Genomic DNA, 21,521 nt, shown 5'->3' with positions numbered 1-21,521 from the left:
CATTAGCACGATGCTTGAGGAAAATGTGTTGGCATCTGTAAAAAAAAAGAAAAAAAGTTGAATCAAAACTTGTTTCTGGTAAATGGCTCTTGCAGCCTCTCTCTGAAATTCTTTCAGCTGAAAAACAGTAAGATTTTCTTCTTGGTCAACAAAGTTCATTTTGATTCAAAGGGTAGGATGTTAGAAGTTTTTTGGCCAAACTATTGTTTAGTAACAAAAACAAGGTTATTAAGAAATTAAGGAAAACAAGGAGTTAAACAGAAACCTATATTGCTCTTCTTATTTAACAGATTTATTCCCAAATATTTAAGACTTTTACTGAATAAACTTTTTTGGATTCACATCAAGACATTCCATCACAGATTTACTTTCTAACTACTAAATGAAATTGATCTTAAGGTGACTTATTTGTCAAGATTTATTACCATTCCAAATTACCCATCAGTAATCTAAGAATTATTTCTGGCCACCAATATATTGTGCATTCAGTCCTTCGAAGACTGGTCATAATTCACTTTTACCATGTCATGTGTGTTTTGTGGCTTCTCCAATAATAAGAGAAACCCCCTTTGGCTCTGTCTGTCAGCAGATCAGTATCGACAGCCTTTGGAGTGAGAATTCATTGAAGAGGGAAGCTTATATTTGTAGAGCGAGTGTTAAAGCTCACATCGAAGAGAAATGACTTGAAATTATAAAACAGAGACCATTTAACAGTGATATCCAATGAAATCTCACATCAGGATGTAAGCACGACTATCAACTTTTATGTAGTTTTAATTAATTGGACACAATAAATAAATAAATAAATAAATAAATAAATAAATAAATAATAGACTTAGGTATATGCTATAATTGTGAAAAGCACCTGTCAATAATGATAATATTTCATTATATTTTTAACACAACACTTCTACACAGGTAAGAAAAGTAACATAGAAATAATATTAAAACTCATAATCTCCTGTTTTTTATTCTTCTTACATATCCATGTCAATTAATTAGAGTCCCATCTAATGTAGGGGAAGGCGTTGCTTTTGATATTCTATTTTTTTTATTTATTTTTTTTCCTTCTTCAGGTAAAGGCACAAGCCTAATGACATTGCTGTAGGTTCACATCTTCTCTCAATATATTTTGTGATTAAAAACCACTTCAGTTTTTGCTTCTACACCCCTTAATACATTTTTTCAACAGAACTCTATCTGAAATCTCACTGACACTGCAGAAAGGTAAATATACAAGGCAGGGATAATTTTACAATAATATTTCATATTTATTGGAAAAATAATCCACAAAAATCATGTTTATTAATTTTTTTTTTTAGAATCATAGCAAATGTATCCTCTTTAGCTGCAGACAGAACAGAGCTTGGCTCTGAAATCATAGTAATGAAAAGAGTCAATGCTCAGGGACATGGGAGTGCGCCTTCTGTGATTAACTAGAGCTGAACTGTGAAGCCTGGAGGGCTTTGCAAAGCAAACATGCTGTGAAAGTAACGTTTTCAAATCTACAATAGAAAAGATAATAAGACAGATAGATAGAGTGAAAGTCTGTGATGAGCTGGTGACCTTTTCTGACGTGCTGGAAACGATAACATGAACTACCTCTTCATACAATTCAATAGGTATGAAAAATAAATGACTCTTCTATTTTTCATCAAGATTGACTGTGAAATTGATTTTTATTATTTAGGAATGGTTGAGATTATTTATGTTTTTGAGAATTTGGTGAACAAAAGCAATGAGGTTTCTGTCCATTTAGAATAAAAATGTTAGGTGTTTCTTAGTCACATAGTTTTTTTCTGTCTTATTAAATCTGTGCTGAATTAAAACCAGTCCATGCTGTGCTCTATGCTCACTCATTTACAGCAGGAAATAAGCATCAGCTCCCGACTGCGGCCTTGAACAGGACTGTGTTGGTATAGTTGTGAGATGAATGAAGTATCCCTTCCTATTGCATAATCAGCAATCTTAAACTTGACTGACCTTGTTCATATACAATGTCTTTCTCCAAATCTTAAAAATGCATTATTGTTTTCACTAGAGACTTTTTCACAGTTGACTAAGACCCAAACTCGGATATGAGGAGGATCATATTGCAGTAAAGTATTTGATGATAACAGACTAGGGGTGCCAAACAAGAACACAAACAAAGAGGGATAACCTGACAAGATATCTTGAGGGAACAAAGTAATCAAACTGAAAAGAGCCAGGAGTATAACAACAGAAGACTGTAATTATGAAAAAAAGAACAAGTAAGTTCAATTAACTGAGTGATAGAATGAACACAGAAGCGTAGCAGGTCACCAGGGAAAGAAAGTAGAGCAATAATTGAACAGATCAAAAGAAGCAAACAAAATAAAGCACAAGAATCCACTCAAAATGTAAAAACTCCAACATCTGCTTCTTTTTTTTATTGTCTTGTTTCTTCTTCATTAGCCAGCTTCTAAAGGTCTACAATCACTCCCTTCATTGCAGGCTATTGCTGAGTAAGGCCTTCACAAACATTGCACAGAGGTGCAGTTGCTGGTACTACTGCCTTGCAGTAAGAAGTTATTGGACTTGATCGCTGGCCAGAAACTTTTTCTGTTGCGCTTGCATTTTGTCTCTTTGCTTCATAGGTTCCTTTCAAATATTCCAGTTCCCTCATTGAAAAAACCTGATTCTCTTCAAACAAATCCGTAGAGTAGTTGACATTCTCTCAATATGGTTTATTGGGTAATTGCATTGCTACCACAAACAAACTGTATCAGGCCAACTTTCTAACAAACTCTATGTTTGACCTGAGTTTGCTTGTTTGATCTGGACCAGAATGAGGGTGAACTTTCACACTTAGTCAACCAAAGCAAACTAAGAAAAAACAAATTCTGAAACATTAACAACTATGGGCTAAAAGACTAAACTGGGCATTCTGAGACTGACAATCATAAAAGGATACATATTAATGGAATAGATCACAAAACTGCAAACAAAATGTTTAGTTTAAAAAGAAACAGAACTTCTTGAAGTTAATGTATGTTTTTACACAATCACAAACCTGGTGCCATTGATTGTAAGAGCTAGGAAATCCCAAAAAGAGGTATTTCAGGTGATAAGAAGATTACACAAATTTTGGGATAGCAAGGGTCTGCAAAGTGTGAACTGGACAAAGGGCCTAAGAAACAATCAATTCTTATACTAAATTTAAAATAAATTACAAAATGAACAAAACTTGTGATCAAGGACATTTGGGAGCAGCCGTGGTGATAGAGCTGACAGTGAGATAAACTAGACAAACAGAGTGAGAGAATGACACAAGGATAAGACATAAAACAAGCACAGAAACATCATTAATGCTACCTAGCAGCCATGAATATATTTACATTGATCTGAAGCAGACGAAACACATCAAAATGTAACATCATGAATGAGTAATCGCTACTTGAGGGATACTGAAATGATGTAATTAGAGAGGAGAGCTGCATTGTTTATCCAGACCAGAGGAACTGAAGTTCAGCTGGCCAGTTTTTCATTCTGTCTTGTGGCACTGTGCACCAGCAGGTTCATAATAGCTCTCTTTAATGAGGGATATGATATACCTCTGCCACTTTATTGGCAGAACTTGGATTTCTTCCCAGTGCAGATGGCCATTATTCACTGGAAAAGAAGCCCGCCATGAAAACAAGCAAAAATGCATTGCACTTCTGAGGTCAGAAGAATATAAACCCATTATGGATATTATTCTCATTTTAGTTAAACAACGATTAATCAATAAATTAAGCACACAAGTGACTCTTTTGGCTCAAGCATACACTGTGCACACCAAGACACTTTCTTTGTAAATCCTAACATTGTTAAATCTGTCTACCAATCATTCCAGCTCTGTTTTAATAATTAAAAGGAAAACAAGTGTAACAATTTGTAGGGAGAGCAATAATAAGGGTTTCCTTTATGGCGATATTGTGTCTGCTCCTGGCTTTTAGGATGACTTCTCACTGGTAATACATTGAAGTCTATGTGCTTAGAACATTGAGATTTTTTGATATTGACCTATTACCTAATATGTATAAACAGCAACACATTGTTCAGTGGTCATATTTTAAATACTTTTTTTAAAATGATCTGTGAAGTTTGAATTTAATGATTTTTCTTGATTATAGTAGAGAGGTTAAATGTAGGCTACATGTCAGCTCATGATGAATTATCAAGTTTTATGAGCTGTTTCCAGCTTGCTTTGCACAAAAAGGCTTTAAAACTCTTGAAAAATTAACTATTACCTTTGATCACTACCAATTTTTACTATACTAAAACATCAACATCAAAAGAATTACACCAAGCAGATTAAAAACATATCCTTTTATCTTTCTTTCAGAATTATGCAGTCATTACAGTGACTGCAGCATTGACTTTCACACAAACATCTTTGAAATGAGGATGAAAAGTGAAAGGTAACAAGACATCCAATTAAAAAGATCTATTAAACTCTAAATGTGGTTCAAAAGCTGCAAGGGTTGATTAAATGGGAGACATAAGCTTGATTTTTAGCATTTTTGTTTAGGAACATTACAGCATAAAAATAATCATTGTCAGTGCAATTCTCTAGGTGGAAAATATTCCCACAATATTATCAAGTTTTTGGATGGCTGCAGAAATAGAGACAGCATGTAGCATTTTGAATAAATGACTTATTTTAGATTCTTGTCAGTCTTTTAAAAGAAGATATCTTTTATTGGAAGACACTAAACATCAAATGTATAATTTGATGTGACATGATTTGATGTTACAAATGTCTAACTTGATGTTACATGACATATTATATATGGGTCTGAACTAGTTATGATTACATTACAAGATATGGCAAAAAAAAAAAAAAAAATAAAATGGGACTTTGGATATGGTGCTGCTGCTTTGCTTTTGTTCTCGTGTATAATTTCAATGTACAAAGTTTCCCCACATGCTGTAGCTCCATGGGAGATAATGTCATGCTGAGAGTCATAGGAATATTGTCATTTCCTCTTTCCTGCTGGTAAAGCCTGTAGAGAAGGTTACCATCCTCAAATACCTCAAACAAATGTTTTAAAAATAGATGGCTCGTCTCAACCTGTAGGTTTTATTTTTATATTTCCTGTACCTACCCAGGCATAAAAAGGATGTTTAAAAAGTATTGCATTACCTTAAAAAAGTGCTGTTAACCAATAAGAGAATTCCACTGTAGTATTTTATGAAACTCCCATTTTAAAAGATGAAATAATTTCACAATATCACAACAGTTTTAGATAGAAATTTCTGTTTCTTATACAATTCAGTTCATTTAAATTTGTTTAGATATCTCAAAATTCACCCAAATTCAGTTAGAATAAGATACATAAAATTACACACAATCTAAGACCCTGCCCAAACAGAGGTGATTGTAGGTGTATCCACATAATTTCTTTTTTATTGTTTAACCCTCTCCAGGCAGATGTTGCAGATTTGCAACAGCTAAATGCTACTTAGCTAGTCTTTGCAAGTAATTTGAGCCTGAGGGTTAAATTGTGCATCAACATGGATTTGGCATCTTGGGAGACCAGAAACAATAATTTTTTGACACCGAATTGAACAGAGTAAATACATTCCAGAACATGGTTTTAATGTTTCTGTGTGATATGAGTGTTTTTTTAAACAAATCTCTCTCTCTATCCCGCATGCACCTCAAACAGGGTGCATTCTATGTTTTTTGTGTCATTCTCTGGCAGTGTTAAAGGGTCACACTATTCTGTGGGGCTGCATCATGTCATGTGGAAAGACTTTTATTTTCTTAATCATGTACAAACTTAAGAAAAAATTTTGTCTTTAATTGTCCTCATATTTTGTCTTTTGCATATAAAAGGGATGTGATACATGATCATCCTGTAAAAGGAGAGAGTTTGTAATGATGTTTTACAGGCAAAATATTCTTTGCCAACTTCAACCTTTTGGTTGTTTATCCCAAACAACTCCAAATGAAAGCAATTTTGTTAAATACAATACAGTAGAAAGCAAGTTGGGTTCAATAACAGCATTTCAATGTAACTGAACAAAATATTGAACTCTGTTCAACTCGGTGTCATAACGTGTTTGGTAGGAGTTTGGTAGGAGTTACGATTTGAAGCATTTCACAGAAACAGTGTTTACACAACTGAATTTTAGTTCAGTGATTAACAGGAAAGTTAGTATTTGTAAATGTTTTGATTTGGAATTAAATGTGTATTGTAACTGCATTTGTGTTCATTGAAACAAAGGCTATATCTATTTTGAGATTTACTTTTTTAGACAGACATTGATTAAATTTTTTTTGCATGTATTCTTCCAATAGATTTGTCAGCATGGGACTATCATAGCAGGTGGTAGGATGCAAATAGTTGGGCTGGACACCAGTTACACACATTAATGGCAAGCTGTTGCAAGCTGCCTCTGAATAACTCAATTATTATGGTGCAACACAGTCACACTAGGAGAACTTATATGTTGTCTGCCAATAAGAACTTTTCCTTTTTTTATTTTATTCCATCTTTAGTTTGTGGATCATACATTTTCTGTTCATCTGACATACCCGACAAATAAAAAAAACAGACTCAGGCTGATGAAAGTATGGGTCATACAGAGCTTCTGTTGGTAAGTGAGTTACTAACCATAAAGACAAATGGCCAGCTGTGCGAGCAGATGCTCTGTAGAGGAATGGCATCATGTTATTGGGTGTTTATTGGAACAAGAAAGGGAGAGAAATTGAAAGAGTGGGCCAGGTTTGAACAATTCTGGACTGCGCAGCTCTTTAATCTTCATTCCAAGTCTGTTCCCCAAATGGAGGTGATCAATAGGTGATTTCCCACTACAACGACTCCAAACAATAGCATTGTTTGAGCCTCTCTCTTTATACAATTGGTGATGAGATTTAAGCAGCATTTCACTCTTAATATGTTTTGCAAAGTCTTTTCATTTTGATTTAGTAAAGATGATGTCAAAGATCATAGTTTCTAAGTGAATGTAGTATATTAAAAAGAGACTTCACTAGCACAGTCTTCAGTCATGAGCATCTCAACTAGAATTAAATTAAATTTAAGAAATGTATATCTCAACTGCTGGACCTGTGAATAACACACCACCAAGTCCTTCCCTGCAAATATCCGCTCCTTTTACAAGTGTTTCATGCAGCTTGAAACGTACTTCCTTCCTACTGACTGTTCTCTCTCCTTGCTTCCACTGCACTCAAGAGCCTCCTTTGAGAGAAGAATAAAATTGAGCTCCACTCAGACCTTCCACCTTCACTGTTCGAATCACAAAGCCTTTCATCACCACCCCTTGACGGCTCCATTGTTTGGAACATCAGGTTTAACAGATGCCCACATGTGCTGCCTGGCTGCTTGACTGTGAACATGTGTGATAAACTGACCCTGTCTTCCTTGATCAATGAAAAGATCATTCTGATTCAAGTTCATATTAAATCCATTGTTTACAAATTTGTTTTCCCCGCATTTTTAATACCTTTGCATTCTGTTCATAAAGAAGAAGCAACTTGCCTAAAATGTCATTGACACATCTCACATAAAACTGACAAAACATTTCAGAAGTGGAACATCGTGGTGTTAGTGTTATTGTCTGGGGCTACTTTGTTGGTTTAGAACCTGGACAAATCATCGTAAACGATAAAATATAAAACCCGCTTTACAAAGGACAATCCTAAAGGAGAATACACAGTAATCAGTTAATCACTAATCAACCTGTATTGAAATTAAAAAAAAATATTTTCAATGGACTATGCAGAGCAGATTTCACAACTCTCACAAAGTCATGTATAAGATTCTGCAGCTATGAATAATAGAGTATTGTGCTTAACAATTCAATTCAATTACAAAACAATTCAAATGCTGAACAAATATTTTTATAATCTATGCATAAGATACAGCAGCACTTCCTTGGCACCAAAAACATGATAGAAGAACCACAACTTTAAGCAATGATCCAAATGGTTAGAGGCTCCTCATTAATATAGATAGGGTTTTTATAGGAATGGCTGTTAGTCTAAATTATTCAGAGTTCAGGAAGACATATGTGCTGCCCCCCTTCAGTAGCATAGCTAACTGAACACATAAATACCTGCTACGAGGCAGGTGAACTGTCAGAGAGAGTGCAGAATCTGGCATGGATAAGAAGAGGAATTGCGCGGAGTCATGACACTCCTAAATCATGAGCTGTAAGAATGTCAACAGGATAGCAGCAGCCATATACATAGGCTCACACAACAAGGCAGCTACATTTAAGAAACAATTGTGGTGTGTTTGACATGCCATTGCCATGCAACCAAGCTTTTCTGCATTTTAGTATGACCACACATATTTGGAAAAAAAATAGAGGATGGCCATTTGGGGATGGTCATATAACAAACATAAAAATAAAAAAAAATGTAGTTGAATAAAAGGAACAACTTTCGGAACATTTATTGGTTTGGGGCTTTAAAATGGACAAAATTACAATTATTGAACAGTCAAAAAAGGACATTTATACTTGTGGCTTTAGGTTGTATCTCTGGCAAACTCACTTACTGTAATGCTTAGCTTGCTCTGACAACCGAGTGACATGTAAGACCAACAACTGGAAAAAGACCTTTTGGACTTTTATTCCTGCATTTTGTCAAACATAAAAGTGCATTTTATAGTCACTTAAAACTAAAAAGTCCTCATCCATCAATTTTAGCTTCAGTTCTGCTAGGGAATATCTCAATAACCTATCCACATCGTACTGCAGAGGTTTTTGACTCTGTTCTCATGGAAAATACAGCTTCTGCTCCATTTTCTGGTAGTATTTGATAATGTAAAGTAATATTTAGGTCATAGCTCAGGTTTGGATTGAAACTTAATCTTCTGTAAAGGTGATGACCTTTAAAAAGTTGCTCATCCTCTTGAGTGATGCATTAGCAGTATGACTAAGGCTATGTGGCTTAAAAAATAGTGTTCTTTCATTTGGTGTTAAGGTTTTTTTCAGCAAAAGTAAGCAATGTGAAATTGTACTGTGCTAATGTCTGCTAATGTTCTACCCTAAGGACATGAACATTTTAAATTCGAGTTGTATTTTAATAGCTGAAATCAGAAGAAACAATCTGCATATGTCTGACAATCTTTGAGTACTTCAAGAATTTATGTACATTTTCAGCAATCTGACAGTGACACAACATCTTTTGACAATCTCACAGAACCTCTACTTAATAAAATTCTTTAACATAAAGAAGTTTCAGATAAAAAATGAAATAGGCAAATCTGAAAATGAAGCATCAAGCAATGGGCAGCTTCCAGTACGCAAATGAAATGATCAGAATGCAGCAAAGGTCAGATGTCTTTTACATTTGAGAGAATAATGAGGATTTTGTATTTGTTGCTTGCACAAACTTATGCACAGTACTGCACTAAGTGGGTGTGCAATAGAATATTTATCTTTCCTCAACAGGCTTCCATTACACTGTCATGTGGTTTGTTGAGACTGTTTGAGGAGAAAGAATGGAGAGCTATTATGCATAATGAGTTTCCTCCTGTGTGATTTAAATGTTTGTTGTAGCTATGTACTTCCTGACTTTCAATTATCAGATTCTAGTACAGACATTTTATCTGAGTGTTTGATAGCACATGTCCATAAAGTTTTCATCTGGGAATAATCACAGCAAAATTTTGATCCATACATTATTTATGCTTTAACGCAAAATGCCATTCTAAGACAAGCAAGCTGCTTAATCAATGATAAAGATGAAGACAGTTGCTCTTGTGAAAACAAATTGAACAAGTACTTTATGAAAAGAAGGATTTAAATTGTCCATAAATGTTCAATGACTTTCAAATTTGAATTGCTGAGTTATAATTGTTGTTTATCTGTGTCAATGACTTTTATGATGAAAAAAAAGCCTTAAGGACCTATTAACAATTCAATAACAAAAGCAAGGGAAATAAAACTTCCCAGAAAGGTAAGATTTGTCAGTTTTCAGTCAGGAAGGAGGGTTATGAGAGAGGAGCAAGACATGCAGCAAAGGTCATTGGACCTTTACTCAAACTCGTGACGTCCATGTTGAGGGCTAAGACCTCCATACATGATTCTTACTTTGCCCTTGTGCCACCAAGTGCTATTCTAATATGCTATAAAGACAAAAGAGCGAGCCCAAAAACACAGCTCTATGTCCACTGCTCCATATATGTTCTGACTCTCAATTGTCATCATGAGATGTGGCTCATGATTCAAACAATGGAATCTCAGACACAACGATATTTAACGATATGATACATCCTTTACAATAAATTAACTGATGTCTATCATTTACTGTCCTCATTATAATAAATTCCAGGAAATGGCTCATCTAACCATTACCTTTACATGCCTATTCCTCCTCAAGGACATTTTATTCATTTAAATGTAAAATGCCTATAATGCATTCCTATAGTTTAAATGGGACACAGTTAATTCCCTCTATCTTTTTTTCTCTTTCTCTTGGTGTTTGATTTAATTTGGGGAAAGCATATTCTGTTTTGTGATTAAAACTAGATATGTTATGGTTACTGTCAAAAATACATCATAGGACTTGACCAATAGTTTTAAGCTGAAATGTTTTTGTAAGCTGATTTAGATCTAAACACAAAGACAATATGAACAGCACATTCGAGGCACCCTTTTAATCACCTCATTAGCTTTTCATAGAGGGTTTAATGTGAAGCATAGAATAAACAAAATTAAAATTTATGTTTACAGAATGTACACCTATCATTTATTTTAAAGCACAGCATGCTTTGTATGTCTTTTGAGGTTATATAGACGAAGGATGAGATGATGTGAATTTTCTACTTTTCCAGTATGCTATTTGTGCAGTGAGAGACGTTAACAACACACTACTGCACATACTGCTGATTTGCTAATTGTGGAGAAGAGTTACTTAAAGTAGAACACAGAGGGCTAATGATGGCCTTTTATCAGTTATCACCCAGGTGGCATTTTCAGGCCAACTATAAATTCGCTATGAAGATAGCTTTAGTAGATCTACTTTTCATTTAGACTGGCTCATAATTCTGTCAGCTTTTATAGATGGTTTGATATTTTCTCAGTCTAGAGAAGGCTCCTGCTGCAGGTGGAGCTGACAGTATTGATCTACCATTAAACTGAGGTTAAGGCTGTGGCTTCCCTGATGACAGGTGAAGCCAGCAGTGCAAATCACATGCAGCTTTGTAATTCTGCACTGTATTTAACTCGTGCCAAGGTTTTTGACAGGTTTTGCACAGCTCCATACAATGTTATCAAGCAGAAACAATAATAAGAAAGGGTCAAAGCTCAATTCTGAAAAGTTCTATAATTTGCTGTCTGTGAATGTTGTATGTACAGCACAGCAGTACTAATATGTGTAATGGACAAAGTATTCTGAAATACCAGTTCATCTGGAAATCCTTGCATGTGGTCAACACATGTTTGCTACATACTGTGTGCAGCTGTTGGTTCACTAAACGTCAGCTGTCTGGAAACAAAAGAAAACATGACCATGTCAAAATTCAGGAGTGAATTCAATATAATGATATTAGAAATAGTGAAGCCTTTTGAAATTAGTCAAAATCTTCATACAGACCTAGTGCTTTGTAACATACATATATTTTAATAAGATTGAAGTCATTGGCACCCCAAGTGGTTATTGTTAGTCTGCTTTATCCATTCCAAAACCAGTTCTCATATGTGTTCAAAGTCAATGCCAAATTGAAATACAGAGTTTTAACTATTTAGCTGTTGAATTAAGGAGAAGTTGAACAATTTGGAAGATGGTCTTTCCTGTCCAATTTCAGTAACCACTGGCACCAGACCTTCACTATGATGTCACCAGCACTATGAATGACATCATATTGTCATTGTTGCTCAATTATTGTAACATCTGACTCTAAAACGTTTTTATGAAATTATTTTAAGTACTCTTTCAAAACAACAAACTATGTTTGTTCTCAGCCATCCATCTTACCAAACTGTTTACTTTAAATGAAGGCAAATTTGTCAGGATGCGAAAGGATTACCCAGAAACTAACAGCAAGATGCTGGAAAATCAATTTTATTGCATGCATTAAAGCAAAGCCATCTAAGACAGACTGAGGGGATACAGACTAAACAAAATCACCAGCTCCACAATCAATACTTTCAAAAGAAATGTGCAGTTTCCCCACTTGTACCAATTAAAGGTCTTTTAGAGGAAAGTTATATTCCCAAAGGAGATAAAAGAACCTTTCACAAAACATTTCAAGATGGGGCATTTTTTAGAAGTCTATCTGTTTTTAGAAAAGACCAATATGGCAAAGGGGGAAAAAATTCAGCCAAACTCTGTGACTTCTCTTCAAGCAAAGAAGCCACAGATCAATATGGTCTGATTTCTATGAGGGCAAGCTAACTTTCTGGGTTATGGGACCATAAACACAGATCAAAACAGGAAGTAAGAAGGTGAGATTCAACTCAAAAGTGACTTGCCTGTGCAAGTTTCCAAGGAAATGTTGAACTGTCTACAGACTGAACAATATGGCCAATAGATATAACTTCAGAGGAGTTATGATGAGGCTATCAAACTAAAGAGCAATGTACCAACTGTTAAGCAATTGTTAAGCTGTTAAGCATATGCCAACTGCTGAGCAGGGTAAGTTTTCCTTTTTCTCTGAACTGCCTTTTGGTTAAATTTGGCATATAAATAAACTTGATTTGCCTATGCAATATAGTTTGCACTGCATTTATGTAAGCAAAAAAAGTATCAACTATATTCTACTTCTCTGTTTTTTGTTCTTTTTTGGATGTCTTCTTTGTGGTGTTATGCAGAATTGAGAACTTAATAGTTCTGGTTGCACCTCTCCAAATATGGCGCATTTTGCTAATGTACCATTTATAAAGAAACAGTGACACGTTATTAGCAAAACAATCTTTTATTAGAAACATATTGTATAAAAATGAACATGCTTCACACATTTAGATTTTTCTTTTAATATAGATAATTCATAAATATTCAGGCACTGTAACTTTTTAATATTTTTTAATATGTCAGTACATAAAGCAGACATGATCAATCCATTTTAATAACACACATTAACTTACCATTTAACTTCAATCAGCACTTACATATTCTATTTTTGCAACACCCACAGTGTTGTAGAAAAAAGGATCTGTGGCAAAAAACAGGAAATTATTGATATTCACAAACACAAACAATCCCACAAAATACTCAATCAAATAATGAGAAACCATTGCTGCATTATTGTAGACTTGTTGAAGCTGAGTAAATCAGTTATTGAAATTCTTACTTTTTTATAACCACCTGCAGCAGTTTTCCTGTTGAACACTATACTTTTCTCTCAAGCTCTTCTTGTGACATATGAGTTCTGACATGCAACATACAGACTTTTGCATTGCTGAGATAACATTTAATGAAACAAATTCCAGATTTACTATTTATGACCAATACTTGAGACTGAAGACAGGAATGCAGTTTGCACACAACTATAAATTGTACACGTTCAGTTTGGAATTATGCTTGAACAGAACACACTGAACACGACAGTGAAAAATAGAATGGCAGAAGTAGTTGGCAGGAGGCACAGGATGAAGGCACTGGCCCTTATTTATCAAGCAGAAATAACATTTACTTCCTGAAACTATTATTAGGATGTTTTATTTATTTGTGATTGCCAGATGGCAGAAAGGCATAAAAATAGCTCTCAAATGCATATTAGAGATACCAGGACTCTGGTGAATTCTGTAATACAAGACAGGCGGGACGCTATTATTGCATCTACTTTGTCTTACAAACATTTACATACCTTTAACTTTATCACATTTTGCCATGTTACATAATATATATTATATATTTTTACTGAGATTTATCTGATGGACCAACACGAGCATATACTTGTGAAGTAAAAGAAAAAGAATGTATGTTTTTACACCAAACAAATTCAAAAGGTGTACTGTGTGTGCAAAGTCTTCTCCAGAACTTCACAAAGATTCTCAATGGTGTTAGGTTTGGTGTTTGTAGAGGCAGGTCTACGTGTAAAAATCATCTCTGATGCGCCCTAAACCATTCATTTACAGCTTCAGCCTGATGAATCTTGGCATCGTCGTATTAGAATGTTCCACTGTAATCGGGAAGGAAAAAATCTGTAGATGGAATAACTGTGTCATACAGCATATTCATAATGAGGTTCAGAACCTCATTATGTTACTGAACCTGGAGCTAACCAACTACATCAACCCCAGAAACTTGTACTGTAAACACTAGGCATGAGAGGTGTATCACTTCATCTGCCTCTCTTCTTACCCTGAAGAGACTGTTGAATTTTCACACATGGCAAATCTGGATAAGTCTGATCATTTTTATCCTCCTTTGCCAAGTATGGCATTTTTCTCAGTGAATCACAAGTGGTTTGTTTCAGGCCCTACATCTGTTCTGTCCAAGTCCCTTGGGTTTTCTTGATATTACGGTTGTGTAAATGCATTTACTTTCACTACTATACCCCTGAGTTCAACTACTGTTCTTCTTTGAATGGATGTTACCAAATATTTTCGATGACCAATTCCTTAAATGTTCAGGTTTAAGTAATTTTAAGTAATTTCATCCTCAAAGACAACGGTTCCCCACTATCCCTCCAGTTTTTTTTCTTTTTTCATAATGTGGTAGACAGTACTCAATCCAATCTTATTAGCTTCTGCAATTTCCTTAGATATTGTATTGACTTATAACATTTCCACAGGGTGTCTTTCCACATAGTTGTTTTTAGAAATGAGAAGCTTCTCATTACATCAGCTGGGATGAAACAACTTGTTTCCAGCTGTAAGACAGTTGTCCATGCAGTAACTATCCAAACTAAAAGCTCATACTTATTTGCTCAGTTAAATTAAAACAAGTAAAATTTAGACAATTTGTCTTTAACTGTTTGTATAACCTGAAACAAGGTCGATGCACTTTGTCACTTGCAGTTGTTAGTTGGATTTTTGGGAGATTTGCTGTATTTTCACACAGCTGGATCTTTGGGAGGGTCTCGAAATAAAGATGGACAGTTTCTCTACGCTGAAGGTTAGGTCCTCCCAATTAAAAGTTATGATGCTGAACCAGAAATGCTGGTTCCAGGCCTTCTGTGACAAACATCAATTATAAGACTCACACAGTCAGATAGTCACTCTGAACAGTTCAGAACAGTTCATACTGAAAGGACACTGAGCTTATCACATACGTCTCCTTGCTGTTCTCATGCTTGCAAGAATTCCTGTTTGAGTATAGGTCACAGATGGCAACTAAGAGTGACATTTCATTAGTGGAATCTGCCTTTTTCCTTTACTTATTTTTTTCACATTTACAAAGAGCTGCTTTTTTTCTGACGTCCTTAAATAGAATATTGTGAAGCAAGTGTCTTCAAAAGTAATCTAATTTGATTCCCCTTGTGTGCCATTAAGTTTTAGCACAAAGATGTGAACTTTCTGATCTGTATATCTCACGATATCCACCATGAAACAACGATTGCTATGGGGATGCCTTCTTAGGGAAATCAGTTAAGGGGAAGGAGGATGGAGGTCAATGCAACATGCGAAAAAAATTGCAAAAGACTTGGAACTGGGACAGAGAATCTTCAGATTTGAATATTTATGTTCTCAGACACTTTCCATAAAATACAATTAAACTTGAATTTCTGCATTTTGCAAAAAATAATTAGTATATTTACATAGAAGATGTGCACAGCTGGTGGTGACATATGGCAGAAAAAGACCCACAGTTCTAAAAGGCATTGACTATATTTTGTGTGCTTGTAAAGATAATTAGAATATAACATTTAATTTTTATTCTTTTCTGTTGGTTTAAAACAGAATTACATAAAATTCATGATAACGTGATACAATTTGGAAAAGTTTAATGTATATGTAAACTGTTGCAAGCAGCAAGATTGTGCTTGATGAAAGGATGTTTTCCTCATGTTCAACTTTAGTTGAAGAAAAGGAGGTTGTGAAAAACTGAGCCAGTTCTTTTTTCTGTCCAAACAACCTGAACCAGTTGGAAGGAAAATTGTCCATCACTAAGTTCTTTACTAGTCTACTTTAATATTCTCATTTTTCTGGATGAAAGATCTCAATTACTCAAAATTGTCCAGCTTATGTAAACCATATTTTCCTCCAGAAATGCTAATGAAGACCTCAATGATCACATGATATCAAAAACAAGAAAGACAGCAAAATATTATGTGACAAAACAAAAACTGCAAACTATTTAATGCTGCCCTATGTATTCAGTCTCCTGCTTGTTACCTATCGTTAGGTTTACATTTTAAAACGTGCAAAACACTGATATGAGGTTTCTTATCATTACAAACCAACCATTTTGTTAAACCCTGCATTTAGGTGCAAATACAGTTGGCTGTCTATAATGTACCATTTCTGCTTCACTGAGATAAGAGTGAATTAATATTTCTAAACGCAGGGCAAAATCCTGCACTGCGTCTTCAACATTGGAAGAAACAAAGACAAACGGACTCCATCCTAATAACCCGGTTCTGTCAAAAACAACGAGTGTTGGCTGAGGTAAAATGTGAACAATCAGATGACTCCTTGACTTTCCTACAGGTTCTGTCAGTGCAAGATAAATAAGGACCATTTTATTTATGTTGAAAATATGGATTATCAAGTCTGCTGACATGTATGAAGTGGAGACTGATGTTAAAAAAAAATCAGATTGCAATGCCGTTGTGCCTCTTTTTGTGTTTGATTGCTCTTTTGTCCAGCAGAGGGTTGCCGAACAGGCATCGGCTCAAAATGACATCTTCACCGTGAATGACAAATGTGACAATGTTGCATTCCAAAGACACTGAAAACACAGCACGGTACACGGGATGTTCCCATTAGCATGCTCTGGGACTGTACAGGAGGTTTCCCAAGATGATTGTGACGATGTCATCATTGTCATTATGAACATTTTACCAGACAACTGGGCTGACCCACTGATTTATTTTCATGTCTTTCACATGTGGTTAGTTCGTGAAGGAATACTGAGTGTGCTGTCGTAAGGCATGTACAGTATGAAGAGAACTGCAGCTTTCAACTCCACTGTAACTGAAAATACTACGTTTCTATAATGGTTCATCTTGTCAACTGCATTTGAGAAAAAATAAATGTGAAAAAAAAATGAACAGAATACTCTCTTATTTTGTAAAAATGACATGGATCAGCCTTATAGAGAACTGATGATTTCTGTGCTATACACTCCAGAAGAAAAAAACATACTATAAACTCCAGGTGTTCGTCTCAGCATGATTCAAAAACGTCAATAATCAGCTCTCTCATGTCTCAAAAAGAGCCGAAGAAGGAGAATTCCTATCTATTTAAGCTCTTTTACATCTTCTATCTCAATATACTGATTTAATATTAATCTGGCATTCATGCCTTATTCTCTAGAAAAATATGGCATCCTTTTTTGAGTGAGTAATTTCCATGATTCTTTCCCAGTCCCTTGTTTTGCAGCAGCATCAAAGTTCTCCATCAAAATTCCAGTTATCCCTTAAAAACAGGCGATTCCTCCCCTGCGGGCCTTTGCTCCTGTCTCAGGATTTGTCTCCGTCTTAGATGGCATGATTGCTGTAACTTATGTATGTCTGCTTTGAGGCCAGCACTGCAAACGAGGGTGAGAAGAAAAAGCAGAGGGTTAAAATTGAAGTGAAATGGGTGAGCCTCAAATAGGCGTGGGAGTGTAATCTTTAAAAATCCACATTGTGAGAATACAGATTGATGCAAGGCTCTATTTATAGATGACTTCATTAACCCAGCACAGGTGGAACTAATTCTGATTACACGGGTGTTGATGTAAAACTGCGTTTTCGTAAAAACTTCCCATAAACGCTGAGCATTAAAATGGAAATTTTCAAATTGGTAGTGCTGCTCAGGATTTAGTTGTTGTTGTTTTTTTCTTTTCCAGCAAATTATGTAAACAGACCTTAGAGTACAAGGCACTAAAATCAACTGCACATTGCAATAATTAGGCTTTGATATAGAAACAGATAAACAAGAATCTTATTTGTAATTATTTTTTAATCCTGTTTCTGTTATGCTGTGTGCAAAAATATACATGTACAAAAAATGTTTTTCTAGCTGTCTAGTTTCCTGCAAATCCCACAGACATAAACTTCAGAATAACATTAAGAGAACGCAGACACAATATAAGCTGGATTTCAGTAGGTAACATTCAGCCACTTGGCAAGAAATTCTCTCCTCAGAAGGTCAGAAAATTGTCAAGTGAATTGATGATGGAAACCAAAGCTTATGGATAAGTGGGCAAGATCAACATGCTAGACAATTTAAAAACATTTGTATCGTAACAATTTTAAAGAGAAAAATGGAATGGAATGAACCTTACACATGCTAGCTAAATGTTATTAAAATCCAGACATAATCTGCAAACAATGATGAGGAAAACCTGCAGTTCAAACCAAAGCTGCTTTTATAGCTCTAGCAGATTTACATTTACATTTAACCTAGAAGTTGGTCTCTTTTAGGAAATGTCAGGACTGACCTGAACTGTCTAGATGGTTTATGTACATTTCAATGAAAATAGCACATCAAAAATGATTTATGCCCTTCTGAAATAAACAGGGGAAAACAGATTGGTATTATGTCAGTCACAGCCTTATAATTGCTATTAATTTTTTGTGCAAATTTCCATGTGTATTTTAACAATATATGTGTGTGGTAATAAGCTTTTACGATGTTAGAAAATTAAAAAAAGAATTCAACATGATTAATTTATGTACATTGTCTGATAATATTTTTTTGCTTTGAGGATGTTAACTTCAACAGTGTGTTTTGTTGTAATGCCATTTTGTCTCTGGGCCTTCTTGAAAATCCAATTTTAACTCACAATGCATCTTCCCTGCTTATACAAATATTAAAATGTTGTAAAAAGACAAAATAAACTTGTTAGATAGGCCAAAAGCAATTTCAATGTGATTATATATGCAACAGTTTGCATAATTCACAAAATCAGCTTTCTGTTTTTGTGATTATCCAACTGTACCATAAATGCATTATAAGGGGGCAATCGGCATATCACATCAGTAGCATTAAATGCAGGATTCATTCTAGTGCCAGTCTTTCACCGCATGCAAAGACCTGTCAGTTCTGTATGCACCAAGCAAAGCATGCAAAAGTCAGTGAATTGATCATTTGAAAAGTTAAATTACTACAAGATCAGAGGAATTGTTATATTGGACACTGAACATTATAAGCTGATGAAAGCTGTTACTGCTTTTTATTTCTCTGAGCGTTCTTTTATCTGTAAAAATAAAAAATCAACTGGAAAATCATGAATCCATTGATTTACCAAACTTTACAAAGCACAAATCTACTATACATCCTGGACCTCGTAAGGTGTCATGTTTAATAACCACATCTGGTTCATGTGCAAGTGTCAGTGGATGTGCCATGTTTTTTTTAAATAAACGTCCCTCAGTGAGCATGGTGGAGGGAATCATACAACCAATCTGTCCACAACAGTCTTGGCTGATTGAATATGTCAGAGGGGAAAATCAGAATCAGGGAACAGCTAAAAGTCAGGGTGAGCACAAAAAATGGAGGAAGGATTTTTTTTTTAGCAAACACTTCTCTATTTTTGTCAGAGCCATGTTTGGAGTGGGAATGGAAGGCAGTATTCTCGCCACTTCATCCAAAGCATCTCATTCTGGAGAAGCATTGATAAATGAACCTTATTTGAATATTTATGTGCTGCAAGGCCAAGATAAAGAATAGATGGTCCAGAAAGAATTGAACCTGGCAGACCCATCTGTCTTCTCTTGTTCACTCTTATTGTTGTTGTTGTCTCATTACCACAAATTCCTCTTTTGTCAGCAGAGAAACAAATTACAGGGGACACATGACTGTCGCTTGTCTTCTGCTTTCAGGGAAAGTGGTGTCATCTTCCTGCATTCACTGGCTTTACCATACCGAGTGGTCTTTTTAAACATCATACACATATTGTCACCTTCCTAAAACAATGACCCAAGTAATTTTTTTACCAAAAATAAATTAAGGAAAAAGAAATCTCCACCTCTTTCATTCCAAAAGTTTTTTAGGTTAAAACCCCCCCCACAAACACACTTTTTGGAAAATAATGCCTGAGGTCATTAATTTAGGAAGGGGTGATAATTTCCTTTCATGCTCATGTGTGTTGCTAACATACAGTGGAGAAAATAAGTTTTTTTTTTAAATTTAAGCAATTTTTAACATGGCTATTGAAGTTAAATTCAGACCATATGTTGGTAACAACTCAGTCTCATCAGTCTACATATACTGAGAAATGAAAAAAAAAAAAAAATTCCATGAATTAGATATAATAAATTTGAATAGCACGAGTAACCCACAATGCATCTGAAAATACTTATTCAATACATTTTGACAGCATGAGGAAAAGGAGGACCAAAAAGCAGTTTACATATGTCCAAATTTAGAATGTAATTTTGCTCCTTATTGGTGCCAGTTCATATCAATCAGCTAGTTTAGTCTTCACCATATTGCCAAGGTTATATTCAAATAATATCTCATCATGGTTAAAAACAAAGAGCCCTCCTACAACTTTAGTAACCTATGCAAAGCACCTCAGAAGATTTTCCACAGACTTCAAAAGTCAAAGGAGAATCTTCTATAAGAAAGAAGCCCTTGAAGAGATTCCTCAATCAATTTTTGTTGATTTCGCCATATGTGTGAACTGCTTAAGTTGTTACCAACATCTGGTGAGCACCTCATGCCAATAACCTCATTAGAAAGATATTAAACGAGAAAGATATTTCCATGTTCAATGTTTATTTTCACTTCTGTATTAGGGACTGTGATCACTGGCTTGAGTCATCCAGGGTGCTCCATATTAGTCAACACTCATTCAACACAGTGTAGCAGCAAGCAAGTGCTTTACAGGTGTTGAACATTTGAAGAAATTAACAGAAGAAAAGTGATAACAAAATAATAAAAGGGCAAAGTCATTAACTAATCTCATTACCTGGGAGTCTAAAGTCCCTCACAAGGCTCCCCTCCCTCAATACAGTCTGACATATAAGCACAAAGAGCAGTTGTTAGATTCACAGTTCAGATGTGGGAGGTGGGGGTCTTTGCCAGCAAATGGGCTCTATAATTGGATAAGATGGAACAGCTCTGTTCTCAGACACACAAGAAACTAGGCATGCAAGTGTGGGCACAGGCTTGGTCATCCTAAAACACATCCCTATGTACAATTCAACTTGTCGAAACATACAATCAAAACCCTCAGTCATCAGACCAAATGTGGGCGCGTGATTGGATTTAAGCCTGTCCCCACACCGAGACTGCCTACTCGTACATATCATCTTAGTGACTAAAAAGATCTTCTCTCACAACGCGTCTTTGTAACTCTGTAAAAGATCAAATACTGTGTGCCAAATCTCGCACTTTCAAATTCTCTAGAAATTTCTGAGCTAGTAAAAGCGCACCTTTTACTGAAAAATGTGCCTGTATTTCAAGCTGATCAAGTAAATAATCAAGAATAATAGGGA

General features: G+C 35.2%; 1 protein-coding gene across 2 annotated transcripts in view; it reads right to left on the bottom strand.

Annotated features, from left to right (window-relative positions):
* Positions 1–12,989: 12,989 nt before the first annotated feature.
* LOC129370372 (metabotropic glutamate receptor 4-like) overlaps positions 12,990–21,521 on the bottom strand; it is a 164,197-nt gene continuing 155,665 nt past the window's right edge. Inside the window, exons 11-12 of one of the 2 annotated variants that reach the window (XM_055046330.1) lie at positions 20,993–21,038; positions 17,567–17,620 (exon numbers count right to left, since the gene is read on the bottom strand). In XM_055046330.1, coding sequence (XP_054902305.1) covers positions 21,001–21,038 — 38 coding nt within the window. In that variant the 3' untranslated portion in view covers positions 17,567–17,620; positions 20,993–21,000. Of the gene's footprint in view, positions 17,621–20,992; positions 21,039–21,521 lie in introns of both variants that reach the window. The other variant, XM_055046329.1, reaches the window with a different exon arrangement.

Source organism: Poeciliopsis prolifica, unplaced genomic scaffold (genome assembly GCF_027474105.1).
Source record: "Poeciliopsis prolifica strain line A6 unplaced genomic scaffold, Auburn_PproV2 SCAFFOLD023, whole genome shotgun sequence".
NCBI lineage: Eukaryota > Metazoa > Chordata > Actinopteri > Cyprinodontiformes > Poeciliidae > Poeciliopsis > Poeciliopsis prolifica.
The sequence above is the reverse complement of the archived record's forward strand: the minus strand, read 5'-3'. Positions and strand labels throughout refer to the sequence as shown.